Source organism: Musca autumnalis, unplaced genomic scaffold (assembly GCF_047663935.1).
Source record: "Musca autumnalis isolate F117 unplaced genomic scaffold, ASM4766393v1 scaffold_1, whole genome shotgun sequence".
NCBI lineage: Eukaryota > Metazoa > Arthropoda > Insecta > Diptera > Muscidae > Musca > Musca autumnalis.
The window spans coordinates 269,851,958-269,876,928 of NW_027411644.1; the positions used below are offsets into that span (position 1 = coordinate 269,851,958).

The following is a 24,971-nucleotide window of genomic DNA, read 5'->3' on the forward strand; positions in this document are numbered from 1 at the left end:
ACCGGGTAATGTCTATATGTATACATAAATATAAAGGAATCACCCAATTCATGCGTGTTTTTATTATTTTCATAACATGTTCATCTGTTTTCCTTACCTATCGTTATTATAAACGTATATGTAACTGCACCGGATTACTTAAAAACGGGTGCTCTATAACATCAGATGTTTATTTCTTTAATTCCGTTTCCACATTTAATTTATGCAGCTGCTTTCACAAAAATTTTTAATTTTAAAATTCTGCGTGTTTATATTATTTTCCCGACAATTGCCTGTGTACTTGCGGAACATATTCATCCCATTTGGCAACATAAAAATTTCCAGCCACAAGTTCATTCAATTTATATTTCTTTACAAATTTCATGGTATTAAATTTGCCACGATTTGCACCTTTGTTCTTTGCTATATGTTCTTCCTTGAATTTCACTTTTCCCTCTTGTTTGAAAATTAAAAATATATAACGATGTAGTCCGGTACCTTCAGGTGGTCCAGAGCCAACATAGGCTGTTAAAACATCACCCTTCTTCAATGCCCCACCCGGAATATTGCCCACCAACCAATGTTGATATTCGCGAAAGGTTGGATTCTTACGACTTGGTGCATCGGGATCAGTCATTATAAGAGTATAAAAATTGGATTCCTCGTGGGGCCATTCTAATGCTGGTGGATCTTTGACTTGTGTCGGTGTTAATTCATTGCCCTTGTCAACTTCTATGTTGCTTTGATATGTTACCTGAAATTTTAATGCATAATATATCAAATGGACCATCAAAGTTTTGGAAAATACGACCTTTAAAACAGTTCTTGGTGCAATTGCCAATACATCGGGAATTATTTGATTGTTCTTGAAAATGGTTTCTAATTCTTCTGACATTACAAAATTTAAATTTTCTTTTTACAAAAATAAAATGTCTGTATTTCAATAATTAATTCGGGCAGTACCTTTGTTGCTACACCAGTATGAGGACCACAAATTGTTGCAACCAAGTTTCTTATGCCTAATCCATGACAGAACTACCAGGTAGTGGTATCACACCAGCTGATCGAATATGAAAAGTCAAATCCCTTTATAAAAAAATTATTTTTGTTGTAATTTCTCCAACAACATAAAGAACATTTTGACACAACATATTCAAAATTTTACGATACCACTACCTGGGTAATTGTGCCATGGCCTAATCCTAATCTTATGCCTAATCAAATTAGAACTAAAACCTTTTAAAAATTTCGCATAAAATATTCCTCTTTCGTACTGTGTGCCCAAGATTTGGTGTAAAAGCAAAAAATAATAATTCCTTTTCGGATGTACTTTTACAAGGTGTCTATCCTAGAATCTTTATTGATAATTTGTCGAATAAGGAAGGTACCAAGGCCAACACAGGAGGTACATTGTATGTGGTCTCTATAAAAAAACTCATGGGCCTACTTTTAATTGTTCCAAAACCTGCAAAAAATCTTCTATTTTTTGGCAAATTTATAAAGAAGTTGTTTAAACTCCGTTTCTAATATGATAAGTAATACCCTAGACAGACGGCAGCGTTATGCTAAGTTTACATTTACTAAATCCACTCGATTTCAACTGTCAATTCCATTGCTTAAACGTCAAATGAAATCCAATGGATTTCAGATGAAATTTAATTTGACGTATACACAAAGGAATTGACGGCGGAAATCCACTCGATTTCGTAAATGTGCTATTAATTTGCATTAACTCCCTTAATTCAAATTAATTCATGCATTATCCACATTATTAATGCGCAAAATCGAACTGAATTTAAAAAATTCGGCAACTTTTACTCACGGCCATCGAAGGAACCACATCTCCGTATAACTCCTAAAATTTATTTCCCTTGCGGTAATTATCAGTGAATGTTGTCTCTTAAAAAAGTGATAATTGCAGCATGGAAAATTCCAATAGCGAATGAAACTCGTTCAAATTCGAGTGGGACTAATCGTGCGAGTAGAAAAAATCTACAAAGCCTGTTTGCTACTACACACGCACACAAACGACTAAAAACTAAATAATTTTTTTTCACTCGAGTTTACTCTTAGAGTAAAATCTTACTATATTTCTAGCATTTTGCCTGCCACTTTTATTTTTAAACTAGGAGTACAGGCGAGTACTCGTGTTAAACTCGTAATCTTCGGGTACTCCCACTCGCGAGTAAAATCGAGAAAATCGGATTGACTAGTACTCATCGAGTACTCCCACTCGCGAGTAAAATCGTTTGCTCGGACCTCTGTTTTTATTTATTACTTTTTTAAACTATAATTGTTGCTCTGTTTCAACAATACAATACTTTAAATTTAAACAGAACACACACTGTTATCTGAATTCTCCTCATATATTTGTTCATTTCTCTTTAGTTGTTTAATTGTATTTCATTTATTCGCTACAAAATAAATATTAACATTGTGAGTGGGTTGTAACTTTTTGTTCATTGTAAAATAAAAACAGTATAGCATGACAACCGTACCTAAATATTGTGCCGGATTAAAAAAAAAAACTATGATGAAATTTAATTTTGTTTGTTTATTTGTTCCATTCTATAATACTAAGGCCATAGCGGTAACTGGTATTGCGAATCTGGTCAAACTTTGACCGGATTAATGAAATAAATACTCATAGCCCCACCAAAAAGTCCTAATATAAACATGCTGTAACAGTGCTTCTATTTTCTACTGGCAATACTCCTTTTTATGATTCGTCCTGAAAGTATGCTATGCAATATGATTTTATACATATTTTTGTATTAGATATGATGCACAGTACTATCACTGTTTCGTAATGGTTTTTGACTTGGATGAATATGACGATAAAGCCGTTAAACCACATTCTTACCATAGACTAATGAACATAGACCATAGACCAATAAATTCATAGACATTCATTTGCTCTCAGCATTTATCTTCGAAATTTTTGAAAATTGGTAGATGGCGTTAGTAGTTTTATTTAAAGTTACTATAGATTTTAAACTATTTATTCTGATAAAAGACAAAATATGGATAATCTTTGGCCAGATCAAGATCCTCATATGAACAAATCCAAAAAAATATTGTAATTTGCCCCCAAAACATTGTGCAAGTGTGTGAAAAGATTAGGTACTTTGCATACCGGCGACATCTACAAAAAAGAAGCACACTACAATTCTCTTTGTCTATGAATTTATTAGTCTATGGTCTATGGTATAGACATAGATTTGCTCTCACCATTATCTTCGAATTTTCGAAAATTGGTAGATGGCGTTAGTAGTTTTTGCTCTGTTCCAGAACCTGCAAGAAGCTACTATTTTTTACTACGATATCATTTTTTCCTTTATGTTATCGGAAAAAATAGTAAAAATTAGTAGATTCTAGCTCTGTTCCAGAACTAAAAAGTTTTTACAATTTTTACTACTTTTACACATTTTGCGTTCCCGTACACAAAATTTATATGAAAATCGTTTACGACTTTTACAATTTTTACGACTTTTACCACTTTATAAAGTACGGGAACAGGCCATCTTACTGTTCTGGAACAGAGCATTTATTTATAGTTACTATAGGTTTTAAACTATTTATTCTGATTAAAGACAAAATTTGGATAATATTTCGAAAAATCTACATCCTCATATAAACAAATTCAACAAAATATTGCAATTTACCGCAAACCATTGTGCAATTGAGTGAAAGGATTAATCAGTTTCCGTAAAGGCGACACCTACAAAAAAGAAACACACTACAATAGCTCTGTTCCTTTACGTGCAAGAATCTTCAAATTTTAAAACATTTTACTCGAAAAGCGTTCCTTTACTTCATGTACCATGCAATTCATATTGTACCAGTTTACAACTGGTCCGGGGATTGACCTTAGGAGAATAATACCTTAAAAAGCCCTTAAAACGACGCGTCACTTAGTAAAGTAGGGGTTGATCCAACCTGAATGGACCTACAATATATTTACCGAAGTATTATCCACCTACATACTTCGGACATTAAAGTCATTTCCACAGAAGTACAGTCATGGGGCTATATCAGTGTAGAAGAAGTTTGGTGTAGTTAATTAACTGTAACATTTGCATCACTTTTATTGTTTTTACAATTTTTCATGGTATTTGAACATGCATTATCTTATAATTGGTATTTATTTTTATTCTCATGATGGATCTCAGTAATATAGGTGATATTGTTCATGACAATCGATTCTTGCATGCCCAATTTTACGGATTACAATCCTACCAATCCTAATCCTCAAAGCTTTAATGTTGCACCAACTTCATCTAAACTGGCTGAAATTCAAAATATACTTGAAGGCAGCCTTTCAGATGTAGTTGGAGTTAGCGAAACATGGCTTAAACCTCATTTAAATAACGTCAATATCTCTGGGTATACATTTTACAGAAACGATCGCCCTTATCGTCGTGGTGGTGGAGTTGGTTTATTCGTATCAAAGGAAATTTCATGCAAATTAGTTTTTACGGGCCGAAATTATGGTATTGCCGAAAGTTTGTTTATAGAAATTATGGTAGGCTCGTGCAAAGTCTTACTTGGAATTGTCTATTTGCCCAAAGGGGATTTTGATTCTTTTGAAAACGACATTTCTGATCTCGTTGTCCGTTCAACAACAATCTTTTCGATGTGTCTAAAGCGCATAATGTCGGTCGTGCCTTAGAATGGGAATCTCTGTGGTACATAATACCCGTCCAACGCATTTTGATCCATTCCATCAAACTTCTTCATTAACACATTCGCGGACGCAAAAAAACTCAGGGAGGTGCAAAAAATAAACCCCATTTTTTTCCAAATTAGTTTTTTTGTATTTATTAATTATTATAATTTTATTATAATTTTTATTTATCGTATTATGGATATTTATGAAATCAGTCGTATTATCTACATTAATCACAAAAACATTCGATTGTATACAAGTAAATTACTAAAAATTGACTTTAGAAGTGAATGCTATAGCATTCACGTCATCCTACGCCACCATGAAAATGAATGCTATAGTCCGCGAACGTGTTAATTGACTACTTCTTAGTTTCGAATCCGGATCGCATGAAGCGTAGTGGACAGTTTATATGTCCCGACATTTCAAAGCATGCTTTTATTTGCATTTCGATGGATATAACTGTACAAAGGGAACAAAATGTGCACGAATATGTTGACTATAGTGGTGTCAATGTGAGCGATTTGCAACACGAAGCTTCCTTGATCGATTTTTCGAATATGTTAAGTACTTCGAATGTTGATATTCAGTTAGATGAGCTAATGCATGGAGTCTATCAACCTCATTCTGTTTTCCCGGGGAAAATATTTAGAAAGTCAATCAATAGCGACAAATGGATAAACTCCCCTGAAATACGTTATCATCAATCTGTTGCCGACTTGGCATATAATGCATATATTCAAGTTTTCTTAAATTTCCTCTTAACTGAATTCGTTCGGTTTCGTGCTTTGCAAAAAATTGTGTACATTTACAAAGGTGGCAAATTTTTTGCAAAGCACGAAACCGAACGAAGTCAGTTAAGAGGAAATTTAAGAAAACTCACCGCGCTGCACTTTTTAATGGTTGCACTAATCCCAAGTCCCTCTGGAATGTTATTCGGAGAAATGGATTAATTGGCTCTTATAGTACCACGGTAGATACACCATCAATAGCGGATCTCAATTCTTTAAATACTTCATTTCTAAGTAATCAGCTAGATAGCCACAATAGTTTCGAACAATTATTCCCTGTATATCCTGAAGATGTGGGATTTTCATTTCAATGCATTTCACTTAATGACCTTCACATAGGTTTTTCATCCATTATGTCGAATGCTCCGGGAATTGATGGCCTTCCTCTAAAATTCTTTAAAATCATTTTTCCATTCATCTCGTCGTACTTTTTGCACTTATCATTATGACATCCACTTTCCCAAAAGGATGGAAAACAGCGAAAATTAACCCAATTAAGAAAAATGACACTACTGGGGATAGTTATAGAGCAATAGCTTTACATCCAGTGCTGTCGAAGGTCGTAGAATATGTACTTAAAAAGCAACTTGAGGAGTATTTAGTAAACAACAGCATGGTCGATGATTGTCAATGTGGTTTTCGTAGTCACCGTAGCACCTCGATGTTGTTGGTTGGCCTAACGACTCCATACGAAAAATATTTCTCAGGAAAATTTGTCAATACTGCTATCGTTAGATTTAGAAAAAGCTTTCGATAGAATCGATTACGCAATTTTAATACATATAATGCACAAACGTTTCTATGGTTTCAGCCATAATGCCTGCAAATTAGTAAGCTCCTATCTCTCTGATATTAAAATCAATGCGTTGCAATGAACGATATGTTCTCGGATGTACTACCTGTAAAAAGTGGGGTTCCACAAGGTTCGATCCTAGGGCCCTTGTTTTTTAAAATGATTTGTTTGGGAATATCCCTTTCTGGTGTTCCCCATATTCATATGCAGACAATATTAAACTTATTTTTAAGTCACCTTTAGACAGTCCAGTCCGGACGTTCTGCTAGCCAAATTTCACTACGTTATGAAACTTTTGTATGAATAGATGGACACGAACCGATTAATTGTTAATCCGTCTAAAACGAATGCATTGATTTTCCCCACACATGTTATAACATCTCACACGTTATAACTGTCGGATAGGTATTTTTATTGCCTATCGTATGGTATATATGGCTATATGGCACGCGGAACCGTTCCTGAGAAACAGGCCATTTACAATATGGGCCCTTCGGCAGATATATAAAATTGGCCGATATATCGGGAACCAAAACGTTTTGGGATATATATCGGGTACTGTCGAATAGGTGTTTTTATTACCTTTGGTATGGTGTATGTTGCTATATGGCACGTGGGATACTTGAGGCGGAATAATAATTCACACTCAAATATCTACTTAAATATTAATAAAATGTTGGCATATTTTATGTAATATTATTAATAAAGCATTTTTGCATTAAATTTGTTTAATTTTTATTATAATTTAATGTGATTTTATACTTTCAATCGGATCCAATCGGTTGATCCGTTCGAGAGTTTTCGTGCGCTCTAACCAGACAGACGGACGGACATTGCTCAATCGACTCCAAATTGTCTGAAACACATTTCGTCCAAACATACTTGGGGTCTAAAACCATTATTTCGGTGAGGCGCATTTTGCCCGTATGAAAGTGTATATACCCTCGTTAGCATAAATGCTAAGGGTATAATAAAAATTTTAAAACTTCGAAAAAGTAATTTTGGTCAAAAAGTTCATGATTGGGACTAAATATAATTCAGGGTACTATTGGGAGATTAATTGCAAAAAAATAAGTGCAATAAGTTTAGCGCAGTCGGTGTAACAAAGCTGTTGCTTTTCTCTTCAAATATTCCCTGAGATGACTGTAGAATACAGTCGAAATATTGGAAAATAAAAATAAAGAAGAAAATAAAACAAACAACTAATTTTTTTCAATTGACTTATGCCCGTAATTTCTACACATAGTTATCTATGAGTTCATACATTTCCCCCGTGCAAGCAAAATTTCATAATTTCAATCCATAGGTAACGTTATCGGGTCGAAAACGGCCGTGTTACTTACACCAAGGATTTTGCCTGGTTGATCGTTGCCAATGTGTAAAAAATTCTAAAACACTTATATGTGGCAATGTTTTTACGAAATCATGAATGAAAATCACCAATGTTACCACATGTTTTCAAAATTTACGTGCCTCGGTAAATGTCACGTAGAAATTACCAAACGCGTAGGTAAAGATAACTAATAGGTAGCTACCTACCCGGTTACCTAGGGCTAGAAATTACGGGCATTAAAGCCAAAATAAATCAACCAAAAATAAATAATAGCCCGTTTCCACGGTACGTCGTTCGTTCTCTATTCTTTGTTCGACCCTCAAATACGAATAAATTACTTGATTCCCCATACAAAATTCTGAGAACGAACGACGATTTTTCTACGTTGTTCAAGTAGAAATACTGTCCGAACAACGATAAAATGTGTCCCATCTCTAATAGCCCGTTTCCACGGTACGTCGTTCGTTCTCTATTCGTCGTTCGACCCTCAAATACGAATAAATTACTTGATTCCCCATACAAAATTCTGAGAACGAACGAAGATTTTTCTATGTTGTTCAAGTAGAAATACTCTCAGAACAACGATAAAATATGTCCCATCCCTAACAAATGAGAGAATTTATCGAAAAAAATAATTATGACATGTCTAAATTCAAAATTGAAAAATTTGTTGAAAACACAAAAACTTTTAGAAAAAAGGGAAAAGATGAATAAAAATTAATGAACTAAACATTTTATATAGATGCAGAAGGAAGATGGTTGTGTTTCCTTCTTAATTCCACACACATTTCTCGTCCATTAGTTCAAAATCGCGTAAGAAATCAGAAACAAAAAGGAAACAAATAATTGAAAGTCTGTATACACAAACATTGCTTTGACATGTCTCTCTCTCTTTAATTTTGAAAATAGAAAAATATAAAAATATATTGAAAATACAAAATTATTCTGAATTAATGGAAAAAATGAATGAAATGTGTGTAGATAAATATAGAAGATACATTTGAAGGAAAATCTATTGTTTTTCCTATTCATTTAAAGTATATTTTATGTGTTTTCGGTTCAAATTTTCGTGAAAACAAGGAAACAAATATGAAGGAAATTTTGTTTATGTTTCTGGTAATTACGAATGGTGTCGTGGAAACGGGTTAATTCGTGTACGTCGTTCGACAGGCGAACAACGTAATTGAAACGCTCGTGTGAACATGACATAACAAATGAGAGCATTTATCGAAATAAATTAATTATGACAGACAAAATACAAAATTTAAAAATGTAGGGCTTTTTTAGAAAAACTGCAAAACATGAATGAAAAGTAAACTGTTCAACGATTAGTATTCATTCAAAGCATAGCAAATTTTCTATTCTCTTTCATTGGAGTTACATTTTTGGTCCATTATTTCAAATTCGCGTACAAATCTAGAAACAAAAGTCAAATACCTACGTGAAAGTCTGTATACACAAATATTATTCTGACATGTCTCTCTCTCATTAATTTTGAAAATGGAAACATATAAAAAAATACAGAAAATACAAAAAATTTCAAAATTAATGGAAAATATGAAAGAAAAGTGTGCAATTAAATGTAAAATATACATTCGCAGGAAAGGTTAGTGTTTTTCCTGCTCTTTTAATATATGTTACACGTGTTATGTGTTCATCTTTATATATAAAACTCAATTGTCGTTTGTTGGTAATTGAATCAGTTGAAAACGGCTGGAGCGATTTGGATAATTTTTTGTGGAAATGTTAGTCATAGTCCACATTAGGTTTTTATGCAGAGAAAAATTGGCCACGCCCACTTTTCCTCCCACTTTTATAAATATGTTATATCTACGAAACTACTCAAGAGATTTTCCTGAAATTTTCAGGGAACGTAGAGTGATGGCCCCCTGTTGAAATAGGCTACACATTTGGTTGAATTTCGGATCGGGCGGGGTAGCTCCCCTATGCCCTATTTTTGTAAAAATGCAATATTTGCAACAATTACAAATGTATCGCTTTGAAAATTAATTTCCGAGTCAATGGCGATTGTGTCTCCGACCTTACGTGCTTATTTGGGGCATTAAGACTGGACAACGCCCACTTTTTTAGATATGTTATATCTACGAAACTACTGAATCGATTTTCCTGAAACTTTCAGCGAATGTACAGGGTTGGTCCCCGATAAAAATAGGCTACATATTTTTTGACTTTCGGATCGGGCGGGTACTTCCCCTATGCCCTATTTTTGTAAAAATTCAATATTTGCAACAAATATGAATGTATCGGTTTCGGAATTTATTTACGAGTCAATGGCGATTGTGTCTCCAACCTTACGTACTTATTTTGGGACTTAGGATCCGACCACGCTCACTTTCTAATTAGGTTATATCTACAAAACAACTGAAGGGATTTTCAAGGAAATCGCGATTTGTCTAAACTTTTAAATCTTTAAAAATAAAAATCAAATGTCGTTCGTTGGTCATGGCATCAGTTGAGAACGGCTGGACCGATTTCGATATTTTTTTATGCAAAGAAAATGTACGCCCACTTTTTTCGATTTTCAATTTTTATCATTTCTACAAAAACTACTGAAGCGATTTTCCTGAAATTGCCAAAGAATGTACAAGGATGGCCCCGCTTAAAATAGGCTACAAATTCAGTTGAATTTCGTTATGTTATATTTACAATAATTACGAATGTATCTATTTCGGAAGACCTTACCCACTTTTTTAGGATCCAATGACTTGACCACACCCACTTTTTAAAATTTGTTACATCTACAAAACTACTGAACCGATTTTCCTGAAAATGTCAGGGAATGTACGAGCATATTTTCTAGAATTTTGAAGGGGGCATATTTGAAAAAAACGCCTTACCTTTATGAATAAAAATAAAATGCTGTCATAACCCAACTCAGGTTTTTTGGAAAGAAAAGTTTACCACGCCCCCCGAAAACAGGTTACATATTTTATTGAATTCCAGAGGGAGCGGGGTACCTCCCCTATGTGATATTTTTAAAAAGCGTTATATTTGCAAAAATTATGCATGTATCGGATTCAAAATTTACGGATTAATCTACAATCTAGGTACTTCTTTAGGGCCTATAGGCCCGACCACGCCTGTTTTTTTTATATGTCATAACTCCAATACTACTGAAGGGATTTCCATAAAATTTGCGACAAAAGCTCAATGTTTGCCGTTGTTATGTATATATTATGAATTCCGTAAGAGGTGGGGTACCTTCCCCATGCCTTTCTGTTAAACGCTATATATAAGCCAAATGTATGATTATATCGGTTTCAGCATACATTTTGGTAGGCAATGAAGTTGTGTGCACCCTAGGTACATATTTGGAGCCAAGATACCGGACCAGGCCTACTTTTTTAATATGTTATATCTTGAAAATTGATGACCACGCCCACTCTTTTCAAAACATTATTTTTCCAAAACTACTGAACCTGATATTCAGAAAATATTCAGGAATGTCCCGTGGTCCAAAATGCTATATATTTGTAGACGAATTTCGGGGCCTATTATTTTATAATCGCAATATTTGCTAAACTTATGAGTGCATCGGGTTGCAAATTAGTTTTCGAGACAACGGTGGTTGCGCCCCCGATCGAGAAAAACTATATATTTACAAATTATGGTGAGGTTCAACGGCCCATCAGCCATGAAAAGCTAAAACATATAAGTCTCAATAAGCGGGAGAATTCGATTTAACCACTTCTTAACCTTCAAAATTAGATCGCTTTAGGATAAAGACAGGGACATGGACGTTAATAAATCATAAAAAGCATAAATCGGTTTGACAATAGACCGAAAAAGTGAGGTAGAAAATACCTATTTTTTAATTTTCAAGCATAAAGTCGATAAAAAGTTGTCATTAAAACTCATTACGACGGGCCAGCAACGCGGACCGGGGTCTGCTAGTATTCTCATAAAAACGAGGAAGCAAAAAGTAAGGAAAAATAAATTATGTTTCTCTTAATTACGAATGGTGTCGTGGAAACGGGTTAATTCGTAAACGTCGTTCGACATGCGAACAATGTAATTGAAACGCTCGTGTGAACGTGACATAAACAACAGGTCAACAATAACAACAACACAGTGCAAAAAAATGTAAAACTTAAAAAATAACGATAATATTTACTGCAAATATGAGATCAAACTACCAACTTGAGCGAAAGGGTAAGTACATCTCGACAAAATTTCGATTACTAAAATCCCTCATTTCCCTGAAAGTCGGCAATTCTTAAGGCACTTTCTTGCTGTTAGTAATTGATGACTAGACAGCGGAATTTTATGCAACCCCTATTTTTGGTCCGATTCATGTCAAATTTTGAGACTGGACATATTTTTGGCTTCTGATTACATTGCAACCGAAACATATGACATATGCAAAATTATGCAAAATGCATAAATTTTTGCATATGCAAAATTTATGTATTTTACATATTTTCTTATGCAACAAATATTTCAATAATAGGTACAAAAAATGTTTGTGTGTACAATTTTTCTGTTTAAAATTCTCTTCAGACAAGTCAATAAAATAGAGAAATGTATAATCACAGCCACAACCTTCAACATACCGAAAATCGGGAGGTATCGCTCTTTGGGGGCTATATGAAGGCCTGAACCCATGGTAGAACAAGAAAAGGTAGCAGCAATACCCAGCTGACTGAACTGGGTTGTAGTGTTAGTGTCAAATTCCATATGACATTTTATACATTTATTTCTATGTTCGATGTATATTAGGGATATATATTTTTGAAGAACAAATTTATTCATCAGAAAAAAAACTATTTCCCATAAAGACGGCTTCATATCATTGACATGTAACCTCCTCCAGGTCCGAACGACATGCCGCACACTAAAACACCGCTTATAGAGGCGGTACAATATTTGTTAATATGTGTGGTATTTTCTTAAACTTGAAAAGAATAAAGCCCTAATAAACATGTGCTTTTTTGTTTTCAAAAGCAAATGATTGAAACATCTTCTCTTTTTTCAATGAATTACCAGCGACCCGAAACATTTTTGCAAGTATTCTACTTTCTGCGAGAAATTATGCATTTAGTGGAATGATATGGAAACATTCAAATTGAAAATCTAACGAGTTTTCATTCATGTTTTCCAAAATATTCAATCAAATGTGAAAAATTATTAGTTTTTTAAATTCCAATAATTTATAGACATTTCCTTGTTTTGTTTACATTTACGTTGACACTAAGGTTTACAAACAAAAACAAATTCCTTTGTGGTTGTTGTTCGAGTTGTATTTGTTGTAGTATTAACTTTACCTTGTATTTGTTCTACCATGGCCTGAACCTAAACCGAAAAATTTTAGGTGGAAAGTTTTTTACCCCCAAGGAAGACTTAATACCAAATTTCAGCCATTTCGGAGGGATATTGAGGCCACAACCTTCAGAATACCGAAAATCGGGAGGTACCGTTCTATGGGGGCTATATGAAGACGTGGACCTATACCGATAAGTTTTATACCCCCAACGACGACTTAATACCAAATTTCAGTCATTTCGGTGGGATATTGAGGTCACAACCTTCAAAATACCGAAAATCGGGAGGTACCATTCTATGGGGGCTATATGAAGACGTGGACCTATATCGAGAAATTTCAGGTGGAAAGTTTTATACCTCCAATGAAGACTTAATACCAGATTTCAGCCATTTCGGAGGAATAGTGAGGCCACAACCTTCAAAATACTAGAAATCCGGAGGTACCGTTCTATGGGGGCTATATGAAGACGTGAACCTATACCGAGGAATTTCAGGTGGGAAGTTTTATAACACCAACGAACACTAAATACCAAATTTCAGTAATTTCGGTGGGATATTGAGGCCACAGCCTTCAAAATTTCGGAAATTGGGAGGTACCGTTCTATGGGGGCTATATGAAGACGTGGACCTATGCCGACAAATTTCAGGTGCAGTGTTTTATACCCCCAACGAAGACTAAATACCGATTTTCAGTCATTTCGTAGGGATATTGAGGCTAAAACTTGCAAAATACCGAATATCGGTAGGTACCGTTCTATGGGGGCTATATGAAGACGTGGACCTATGCGGACAGATTTCAGTTGTAAAGTTGCATACCCCTAACAAAGACTTAATACCAAATTTCAGCCATTTCGGTGGGATATTTAGACCATAAATCCTTGAATATATTGCATATGGTTTTGCATATGCTCATTTTTTGCAGATATGTACAAATATGTCAAAATATGCACGATATGCAGAATATGCAAAATATGCAAAAATTTCTAGGCCTAATTCGTTTTAGTTTGTAATAAAACGAGTTTCTGTCTAATCAGATTTTCTCTACGACCATCCTAACCATATATGCATTTGCATAGGATTCCGCAGTCTATTGATGACCCAACCAACTTTTATGTTGTATTGTATGTGTACAATAAATAAATAATAATAAACAATTTTGCAAGTGTAAAAAGATTTGCATTTTTCAAAATCCACTCATTAAAAGCGACAAACAGTGATTCTAGCATTCAGGAAAACAGCCGAGTTGCTTAGAAGACCCCGCCTCGACATATGGTCATAACAAGTTATATTTCCTCACAGTTTTCTTTAAATTCAAAACGATAAGACCAAAGGTATCCGAGTGGAGTGGCTGCTGTTAAGGTATATGTGCTTCCTTAAACCTAGTCTTCCTCAGACGATGACTCATCTCTTCTTTTTCGAACCCACCTTTTAAGTGATAATAAAAATGTTTTCATAATTTTCAGTAGCGTTTCTTCGACATGTATAACCGATAAGTACAACTCAACTTTTTATGTTTTTTTCGGAAACAGTGTAAAACTAAATCGTACTAAGCTTCTTTCTCATAATAAAAGCTCATGCCAATCACATACATAAATTTATTCAAACCGGTTTCCGCTCAGTGTTTTGATTATGCACACTATTCCAAATTTTGGAAAAACTACAAAACAAATCTACATTCAAACTGACAAATCATTAACACTACAAATCGCTATGGAAAAGGTTCTATTTTGCGGTATAGTAATGTTTGTTGCTAACAATTTGGTTGCAGCAAACAATGAAGTCGAAACAGTATTTAAAGATAATGAAATTATACCTGATGTTATCAATGCAGCTCCCCAACAATTTCTAAAGGTAATTTCAATTGATTTTCAATGCAATTACGAGAAACGTAAAAAAATTTCCATTGTTGTTAACTTTTACATAACAGGTATCCTACGACAACGGGTTGAAGGCAGACAAAGGAAATGAATTGACACCAACTCAAGTACAAAAGCAACCCAAGGTTGAATGGGATGCCGAAGATGGAGCATACTACACACTTATCATGACTGATCCAGATGCTCCTAGCCGTGTTGAACCAAAATTTCGAGAATTCCGTCATTGGTTGGTTGTTAATATACCCGGAAATCACATTGATCAAGGTGAAGTGTTGGCTGCCTACATTGGTTCTGGGCCACCGAAGGGCACTGGCTTACACCGTTATGTATTCCTTTTGTACAAGCAACCTGGTAAATTGGAATTTGATGAAGCTCGTGTTGGAAACAACTCTCGCCAGGATAGACCTAAATTCAAGGCTGCTGCATTTGCAGAGAAATATAATTTGGGCTCACCAATTGCTGGAAACTTTTATCAAGCTCAGTGGGATGAGTATGTGCCAATTTTGCACAAACAACTGTCCGGCCAGTAGTGCTTTTCATAAAGGATTTTCTTTTTAATTTACCATTTGTTTTTCCGTACTTTTTATTATAAAATTAATTTGGTTTTTGCATTACACGCAAAAATCGTTTTTCCTTGAGTTTTGTTACTTATTGCATATTGTAAATTTTGCTTAAAATGTAAACACCAGTTGCTGGAAACTTTTATCAAGCTCTGTGGGATGAGTATGTGCCAGTTTTGCACAAACATCTGTCCGGCCAGTAGAGCTCTTGGAACATTCCTAGTTTGACTATAATCGTCTGATCGATTCGAAATTTTCACCATAGATAGATCTCGATACCCTGTTTATGAATACATATGTATATAAATTTTTAAGATTTAAGACTTTCTCCTATGGACATGTGCAAATTTCAGCTACGCGGCAACAGTTTCTTAAATTAATTAATTTCTTAGCTTAAATTAATTAATTAAAATTGTAAGTTTTCTTAGGTAGACGCCATGGGCCGGTGATTAAAGACTTTCTCCTATGGACGGATTCAAATTAAAGCTACGCGGCAACAGTTTCTTTAAAATTGTAAGTTTTTTTCTTTAAAATTTTAATAACTACCAGAATTTTAAGCAAAAATATAGTAAAAAATACACTTTTTTCTCGAACTCCCAAACCGGATTTAGCATCTTAACAGAAAATAAATCATTAAAAAGGTGATAGTTTAAGCTTTCATTTGATACCCATATCATAAAATCCGGTTATATATCCGGTTTTTTACCCGTAATTTCGGTTCAAATAATCGGAAAAATTCTATATTTTCGTAATCAGGGCATCGCGATCTATCTATGGTAAAAATGTCAGATTTATCCGACAGTTATATTTAGCTAAACTAGGTATAATCCGAGCTCTTAAATAATTTTCTTTTTAATTTACCATTTATTTTTCGGTACTTTTTATTATAAAATTATTTTGGTTTTTGCATTACACACAAAAATAGTTTTTCCTTGAGTTTTGTTACTTATTCCATATTGTAAATGTTGCTTAAAATGTAAACAGTCAGCTCATTTTCCACCAGCCGTTGCCAGAGGATTTCTTAGAACCAAAATCACTGAATCTCCTCTTAGGAACATTTTCGATATGAAACGGTCCTTGTTGACTGGTTTCACCTTCTTCTTGCCCTTGCCTGTGCGTGGTATTTCTGTCCACATTTCCTTGACATTCTCCAGCACCATGTTACAGTGGCGATCAAAGGCCTTTACACGTCCCAAGAGCTTCTTGTTGTTACGGCAGTTAATCAACACCTGAGTATTGTTCTTAACCGATTGTGTTAGCACCGACAATGGTCCAGTGTTGAATTCTTCCTCTTCCTGCCTGGCCAATTCTTCGGGTGTCAATTCGGATTTAGGTTTAACAAGAGCCCTGTAAACAAACGGGTAGCAACGAAAAAAGTTAGGTTAGTTTTGTTGTAAGTATACAACGAATGCAAAAGCGGACACTTTAAAAGAACGGAAAAAGAGACAGTTTGGACCTACATGTCTGTTTTAGAGATTAGTCAGCCTTTTTGGTGGAACACAAGTTTAAATTTTGTCAAGATTTCGATTTTTGCTAAACGTTTGTAGACGCTTGTTTTTCTCGATGCTTCTTCTTTGCTAATTTGATGTTTTGCCGCATGACAGTTCATCAATGTTGCCAGATCATATATTTAGTAAATGGAAGAATAACATGGCACAATAATACAGGTAAAGCGGCAAAAACACAATGGTAGAGTATTGCTTGGTTTACATTTACGAAATCCACTCGATTTCAACTGTCAAATCCATAGGTTAAACGTCAAATGAAATCCAGATGAGATTTCATTTGACGTTTGAGCTATGGAATTGACAGTTGAAATCGAGTGGATTTCGTAAATGTAAACTTAGCATAAGAAGGTGTTACATCCATGCATGGTACAATTATATGCTGTTTATATTAGAACTTTTTGCAGGGTTAACCTTCTTTATAAAGATTTGTTTGAAATATAAGCAATGGAATTGACATTTAAAACCCAGTCGATTTGTTAAATCCGGTTATATATAAACGGGGTAATACCATGTTACATGTTATGTTGTACCATGGTTACATCAAATCCATGGCACAATTACCCAGCTAGTGGCATCGTAAAATTTTGAATATGTTATGTCAAAACTTTCTTTATGTTGTTGGGGAAATTACAACAAAAATAATTTTTTTATAAAGGGATTTGACTTTTCATATTCGATCAGCTGGTGTGATACCACTACCTGGTAATTCACCATGATCAAATTCATGGCACAATAATGCTAGGTTTATATTTACGAAATCCACTCGATTTCAACTGTCAATTCCATTGGTTAAACGTCAAATGAAATCCAATGGATTTCATATGAGTTTTCATTTGACGCATGCGGAAAGGAATTGACAGTTGAAATCGAGTGTATTTCGTAAATGTAAACGTAGTATAATACAGGTACAGCGGCAAAAACAGCTGGTTATCACACTAGTTGTCAGAATTCATTATTGTGAATAAAAACACATACAAAATGTAAACAAGCAATTCACAATAATACATTTTTGTGACCGAATTTGACGTTTGGTATGATTTGATGTATGTCCCGGTCCACACTAGCGTGAATTTCATGAAAAAATTTCATGAAATTAGGTGTTCTTAAATCGAATTTCCCACTACAGCAATTTTATGATTTTGCTCTACTATGGATGTCGATCTAGAGACGCATAATTTCATATCAAAATTTCAGTGAAATTACTGTAGTGTGGCCCGGGACTAACTAATTGTGCCATGCCCATGGTGGAATAAGAAGGTTCCACCATGGGCATGGCACAATAATACAGGAACCATGGTGGAATAAGAAGGTGTTACATCAAATCATACCAAACGTCAAATTCGGTCACAATAATGTGTTATTGTGAATTGCTTGTTTACATTTTGTATGTGTTTTTATTCACAATAATGAATTTTGACAACTAGTCTGATAACCTGCTGTTTTTGCCGTTGTACCTGTATTATTGTGCCATGGATTTGATGTACATAAGTCCAGGGGCTCAATTCTGTTTCTATGAAAATGTGACATGAAAACTTTTGTAAAGGAGAAAACTGTCAAATGAAACAAATTATAAAGGAAATATTTTTCATTTCAAATTTTCATAGAACAAGAATCCAGCCCCATATCATGGTACACTTACCAAAGTAGATGCCTCAGCCCAGCTGATCGAATCTAAAACGTCAACAAAACTAGGAATTCGCCATGAAAAATCAAAACAAAAAAACATATGATTCGGTAAGTAAGAGATAGAATGTGTTCGCTTTATAGACAAACACAAGCGACCATTTGGCGAAAAATTTGACATTTTACATTACAAAAAAGTTGCTTTGTTGTAGCAATTCGCCGATACATCTACCTTTGTAATTGTACCATGGTCCATATTTGTCGATGGTCAGACTAGCACGATTTCAACATGGCGACGTCAAGTTTATAGGCGAGGGGTATGAAGTAGTGAAACCCATGTACATGGTTTTCTGTGTTTGTTGTGTTGCCTCTTCTTGTTCTTCGTTGCAAGATTTTTTCTTCAATTTTCTTTCATTTTTATTTTCTCAAGCAAACGTTAACAACAAAACAAACATGAATATATTTAAAAAAAAACATTTAATTAATGAAATAGTGAAAATTTAACTATTAATATTAATTTAATTATTAATGTTAATTATTTTGTGTTGTTTTTGGTTTATTCATGCCTTTTTTTGTTTTTATTGGTATGAGAAACACAACAAGCGCGAATGGTAAAATAAAGAGGACACGCAAAGATCTTAAATTTCACGTTAACGTGTGTGGACATTAACGAAATTTGAAAAGAAACTTTAACGAAATTGGTTTCATGAAACCTTGCTAGTCTGACCATCGACTTTACATTAGGCCATGGTACATGGTACAATAAGAAAGGTAGATGCATCGGCGAATTGCTACAACAAAGCAACTTTTTTTGTAATGTAAACTGTCAAAATTTTCGCCAAATGGTCTCTTGTTGTCTCTTTTTATCGCTTGTGTTTGTCTATAAAGTGTAGACATGCTATCTCTTACTTACCGAATCATGTGGTTTTTTGTTTTGATTTTTCATGGCGAATTCATAGTTTTTTGACGTTTTAGATTCGATCAGCTGGGCTGAGGCATCTACCTTTCTAATTGTACCATGCCATGGTACAATTACTTAGGTAGAAACATCGGCGAATTTCTACAACAAAGCAACTTTTTTTGTAATGTAAACTGTCAAAATTTTCGCCGAATGGTTTCTTGTTGTCTCTTTTTATCACTTGTGTTTGTACAGTGAAGTGAACACATGCTATCTCTTACTTACCGAATCATATGTGGTCTGTTCCTTTACTTCTGAAAATGGTAAAACCGGCAAAAGTAGTAAAAGTTGAAAACTGCTCCCATATGAATTGTATTGGGTCTGAAGTAAAGGAACGCTTTTCGAGTAAAAAGTTGTAAAACTTGAAGATTCTTGAACGTAAAGGAACAGGGCTATGGTTGTTTGTTTTGATTTTTCATAGCGAATTCGAAGTTTTTTGACGTTTTAGATTCGATCAGCTGGGCTGAGGCATCTACCTAAGTAATGTTTGGTTTACATTCGGCGTCGTTTCGTGATTTCGAAGGCGTTTCGTGATTTCGTGCGGAATCAAGAAAAATTTATCATGATCTCGCATACAAAAATGAAATCATCTCATTTCGTGATTTCAGCGAAATCAACATCGAAATCACAGTACATATGATATACAACCTTGCTTTTGCCTAAAAAAGTACCAAAAGTTGCAACACTTTTCACGTATCATAATAAACAAGGTAGATGTGCGAATTGCTGCAACAAAAAATTTTAGTATCAAAATTTGTAAACAACGTGAAAAATATTAAATTACTTTGTAACAATGTTATTTTTCATTGTGTTCCCGTACTTTTTTAATGGTAATTTTAGAAAATAGATCGAATTGTCAAAAAATTCACTCCCATACAAATTTTCTTAAAAAGTACGGGAACGTAAAAATGACGGAAATTGCAAAAACTCCGGCAGAAATGTCGAAATCAACGTATCAGCTATAATATTCAATACCAATGAACATATGAACATGCTTGCTGCTAGTTTCTACTAGGCCAAAATTGTATGGCAGAAAACAGGAGAAGAGGGTGTTATTCGTTATTTTGTTTAAAGAGAAGTGCAAGTCTTGCTAGATTTCGGAGTACGGGAACGCATTTTTAGCACTAAACGGGAAAACTACTGCAAGTACTAATATTTTGCAGGTTCTGAGCACAACTTTTATCTATCAAAATTTATTATTATGATGTCTCAACGATAAAATCATTATTTATTTTTATTTTTTTTTTTTTATTTTTTGGTACTATACACAATTGATATGATATATAGATAATTTTACGATAACTTTCCAAATAAAGTTGTAAAGTTCTATATTGTCGTATATTTTTGATGTTTAATTCAATTTACAACAACTTGTTTTTAAAATTCATGTTCAATCAGCTGCGCATATGCATCTACCTTGATCATTGTGATATGTTTGAAATCAACAAAAAATAAGTGTAAACACCGGGGTGTATTTCAGGATTTCGTGAAATTCAGTGGATTTTGGAGCGCAAGTGTAAACTTGGCATAATTGTACCATGCATCACCCCCCGTTTACACATGCAAGTGGCAGTTCGAAAAACACAAATACACTCACACATATTCATTGCCACACCAACTAACAACCTCACTGCCGACAAAATTTTCTTGTCAGTAATCAATGTAAGTGCTTTGAAAGTAACTTCAATTTTTTTCCGAACGTCTACACATGCAAGTGTCAGTTCGAAAAAATTGAAGTTTCGACTATAATATGTATACACAACTGTCTGTAAGTTACTTGCATGTGTAATCATTGGGTTAGGCAATTTACTTTGCGGCAATAGTCAGTTTGTGGTTGAGAGAGGGTGTTGAGAGGCAGAGGGTTACCATATGCCTCACCTCTTATTCACTAGGGATACGCAGTGAATTGCAATAATCGATTTTTCGATTATTCGGTTTTCGTGAAAAACATAAAACTCGACTTTTGATTAATCGTTAACCGCCGAAAACCGATTATAATCGAATATAATCGACCATTTTCGTTGATGCGATACGTGATGGTTATATGTATAAAAAATACCGTCGATTATGCGGTTTTAGCAGAGCCAGTAGTCAACTACGACTAATAATCGACCACGATTAATAGCCGACTACGAATAATAATAGACTACGGCTAATGGTTGACTACGAATAATAGTTGACTCTGTCTTCCGAAAGTCGACTAAGAACAATCGATTATCCGGTTTTCGCACAGTCAATAGTCGACTACGACTTTTGGAAATTTTACGGTTAATAATCGATTAATCGATTAACCGAAATCGATTTTACGTATCCCTATTATTCACCATGTATTGTGGCGACTCGGTATAGAAATCAGCTGTTGAATTCCACGTTTGTTTTTGTTTTCGATTGATTGATTGTTTTGAATCATATCATTTTGTGCAATAAATAATAAATATACTTAAATAAATATAAATAAATGTCTGAAAGCCAACAACCAACGAAAAAACAAAAGATGACTGCCGAATCTGATGAACAATCTGCAGAGACTACAAAGGCCGGTTGTGAAACAACAACGACGACAACCACTGAAAAGACATGCAAGCACTGGGTTCAACGCAAGAAACGTTTTTGTAAAATGACTGTGGCCAAAGGAAAGGATTACTGTGGGGAGCATGCTCCTGCTGTCATACTGGAGGATGGGAAATCGCCAGAAGAACAGGATAGAATCCCCTGTCCACTCGATGGTAAACATACAGTCTACAAGAAGAATTTAAAAAAGCATTTGAAAATTTGTAATGCTAAACCCAAGGAAGATTTGCCAGACTACATACAAAAGAATGTAAATGCTGGAGTGGCGGAAGATGCTTTAAAATCTGACCAGTTGAATTCAATTAAACTTTCTGAACTAGAAGACTCTGAATTCTACCGAGTTATAGATAAGGTAAAGGAGCTTTATAATAAACATGTTGATGGTCAAATAAAGTCACTGGATTATCATCACAAATGTATGGATGAAGAATTGGCCAAGGAAGAATATGGCAAAGAGTCCCGCAAACATTTGGTGCAGGCTGCTGCCCTATTGGGTATACTGGACAACGAGCAGACCATAAAAAATTGTACGAGTTTTGTAGAATTTGGAGCTGGAAAAGGGCAATTGGCATTTTATCTTTCAAAGTTATTGGAGAGCAAACAAAATTCCCAAGTAATATTAGTCGATCGTATGTCATTGCGCCATAAGAAAGATAATAAAATTGAGGATCGTTCCTTGGTGCAAAGAATACGTGCTGATATCATTGATTTCAAACTCGAAAAATTACCCGCCTTAGAAAATTCCCAACATTGTGTGGCAGTATCTAAACATTTATGTGGTGGTGCCACAGATTTAACACTAAGATGCATAGTTCAAGCTGCCGCCGAAAAATGTTTAACCGACTTAATTATGATTGCCGTTTGTTGTCATCATCGCTGTGATTGGTCGTCGTTTGTTGGGAAAAATTTCTTTAAGAGACATGTTGTTAGTCCTCGAGAATTTGCCATTATTACGAAAATGGTCAGTTGGGCCATCTGTGGCACAGGCATGAGTCGTGAGAGGCGTAAAGCTTTGGAAGAACAAAATCTTACGGAACAAGAAATTAAGGAGATTCAATCAAATCAACGGCTATCTTTGGCAGAACGTGAAGCAATTGGTTTTATGTGTAAACGTATTTTGGACTATGCACGTTTGGAATATTTGAGAGAAAATGAATACGATGCAAATTTGTTCTATTATGTTGAGAAAGATGTTACTTTAGAAAATGTTGTTCTATTAGCAAGACGAAAAGAAGAAAATACTGACAAATAAAATTACTTTAGGTAAAGTATTTTTGTATTAATTTTTATTACTGAAATTAATAGTTGACTTTTTAAATGGTTTTATTTAGCTCACCCCGTTTGTTTTATTATTTATTCTTGGGTCAAATTTAGTAATTCAAATTTCACCCTCTTCCTGTCAACCGATTTATCTGAAATTGTGTATACACTTTGGTGAAAATACAATTATATTTATTCATTATCATTATAAATTCAAGATGGCGGCCGCTACAAAATGGCGGATAACGTAGGTTTTATCAATCCCATCAATATGGGTATCAAATGAAAGGGCTCAACAAGCAGAATATAATATACTATAAAAAATTGAAATCCAAGATTGCGGCCGCTACAAAATGGCGGATAACCTACGTTTTATCAATCCCATCAATATGGGTATCAAATGAAAGGGCTCAACAAGCAGAATACAATATACTATAAAAAATTGAAATCCAAGATGGCGGCCGCTACAAAATGGCGGATAACCTACGTTTTATCAATCCCATCAATATGGGTATCAAATGAAAGTGCTCAACCAGTAGAATACAATGTACTATATAAAATTAAAATCCAAGATGGCGGCCTCTACAAAATGGCGGATAACTTAGGTTTTATCAACCCCATCAACATGGGTATCAAATGAAAGGTCTCAACAAGTAGAATACAATTTACTATGCAAAATTGAAATCTAAGATGGCCGCCGCTACCAAATGGCTGATAACAATTTTTTATCAATCCCACCAATATGGGTATCAAATAAAAGGGCTTGACAAGAAGAATACAGTGCACTATACAACCTCAATATATAAGATGGGCGCAGCCACTAAATGGCGTATAATTAAGATTTAAATTTAGAAAAGTAGAATACAATTTACTATGCAAAATTGAAATCTAAGATGGCCGCCGCTACCAAATGGCTGATAACAATTTTTTATCAATCCCACCAATATGGGTATCAAATAAAAGGGCTTGACAAGAAGAATACAGTGCACTATACAACCTCAATATATAAGATGGGCGCAGCCACTAAATGGCGTATAATTAAGATTTAAATTTAGAAATTGAATCTGTAATTTAGGTATCTGATTAATCCAACCTGAATCCACCACCCAAGTCAAGATTTTTTATCGTGTTGAGGACTGTGTGGCGTTAGGGTGGCTAAAAATGATATGTCGTTAGCGTTTCCCCTCAAGAATCAGGCGCATCTTGTTGTACATAGCCTTGCCCCTTTATTGGACCTCTGGGGGGTCGACCGTTTAAATGTCCATTACTCGTGGGAACAAAATGGTAAAAAAATATAAAAAAATACAAACACAAATAAAACAGAAACTGCAACACAACGTAAACGAAGGCTTCAAAAAGCGAAAGAAAAGTATAAAGCAAAACGAGCTAAAGAAAGTGAAGGTGATATAAATAGTCGATTACAGAAACGACGGGAACAATTAGCGTCAAAAACACCTGAGCAATATGAGACCAGGTTAAAAAAGCAACGTCAGCGATATACACAAATGACGGCGTCAGAATCGCCTGAAGAATATGAAGCCAGGTTAACAAAACAACGGGAGCGATACACACAGATGTGTGTTGCCTTTAATACTATCATGGGCTTCTACAATACATAAAATGCAGGGCAGCGCTGTGGATCACGCAGTGGTATACTTAGGTGCGAAACTGTTTGAAGAAGGTCAAGCCTACGTGGCTCTTAGTAGAGTAAGATCTATGCAGGGACTACGTATAGAGGAGTTGGACTGCAGTAAACTAACGGACAA

At 34.7% G+C, this 24,971-nt stretch overlaps 4 protein-coding genes across 4 annotated transcripts; 2 read left to right on the forward strand and 2 right to left on the reverse strand.

Moving 5' to 3' along the window:
* Positions 1–210: 210 nt before the first annotated feature.
* LOC141391272 (protein D2-like) lies at positions 211–1,002 on the reverse strand. The gene is made up of 3 exons (XM_073964186.1): positions 943–1,002; positions 791–891; positions 211–733 (listed from the first exon to the last, which is right to left on the reverse strand). The coding sequence occupies exons 2-3, from the start codon at positions 872–874 to the stop codon at positions 254–256; spliced, it is 564 nt and encodes a 187-aa protein (XP_073820287.1). The 5' UTR covers positions 875–891; positions 943–1,002; the 3' UTR covers positions 211–253.
* Positions 1,003–14,491: 13,489 nt separating this feature from the next.
* LOC141389532 (protein D3-like) lies at positions 14,492–15,349 on the forward strand. The gene is made up of 2 exons (XM_073961145.1): positions 14,492–14,699; positions 14,776–15,349. The coding sequence occupies exons 1-2, from the start codon at positions 14,559–14,561 to the stop codon at positions 15,253–15,255; spliced, it is 621 nt and encodes a 206-aa protein (XP_073817246.1). The 5' UTR covers positions 14,492–14,558; the 3' UTR covers positions 15,256–15,349.
* Positions 15,350–16,148: 799 nt separating this feature from the next.
* SmD2 (small ribonucleoprotein particle protein SmD2) lies at positions 16,149–16,885 on the reverse strand. The gene is made up of 2 exons (XM_073961146.1): positions 16,746–16,885; positions 16,149–16,632 (listed from the first exon to the last, which is right to left on the reverse strand). Coding segments are annotated over exons 1-2 (360 nt in total). The 5' UTR covers positions 16,748–16,885; the 3' UTR covers positions 16,149–16,274.
* A 4,804-nt stretch (positions 16,886–21,689) lies between these two features.
* On the forward strand, positions 21,690–23,216 carry LOC141391273 (tRNA:m(4)X modification enzyme TRM13 homolog). Its single transcript, XM_073964187.1, has one exon. It carries the CDS (start codon positions 21,833–21,835, stop codon positions 23,195–23,197), a length of 1,365 nt encoding a protein of 454 aa, XP_073820288.1. The 5' UTR covers positions 21,690–21,832; the 3' UTR covers positions 23,198–23,216.
* The last annotated feature ends 1,755 nt before the right edge of the window (positions 23,217–24,971 follow it).

What these genes read in the sequence shown, in the direction of transcription:
- LOC141391272 (XM_073964186.1), bottom strand. Translation starts at nt 874, where the DNA reads ATGTCAGAAGAATTAGAAACCATTTTCAAGAACAATCAAATAATTCCC. An exon ending in CACCAAGAACTGTTTTAAAG is followed by an intron (nt 734 to 790) that starts GTCGTATTTTCC and finishes TTAAAATTTCAG; the next exon opens with GTAACATATCAAAGCAACAT.
- LOC141389532 (XM_073961145.1), top strand. Translation starts at nt 14,559, where the DNA reads ATGGAAAAGGTTCTATTTTGCGGTATAGTAATGTTTGTTGCTAACAAT. An exon ending in CTCCCCAACAATTTCTAAAG is followed by an intron (nt 14,700 to 14,775) that starts GTAATTTCAATT and finishes TTTACATAACAG; the next exon opens with GTATCCTACGACAACGGGTT.
- LOC141391273 (XM_073964187.1), top strand. Translation starts at nt 21,833, where the DNA reads ATGTCTGAAAGCCAACAACCAACGAAAAAACAAAAGATGACTGCCGAA.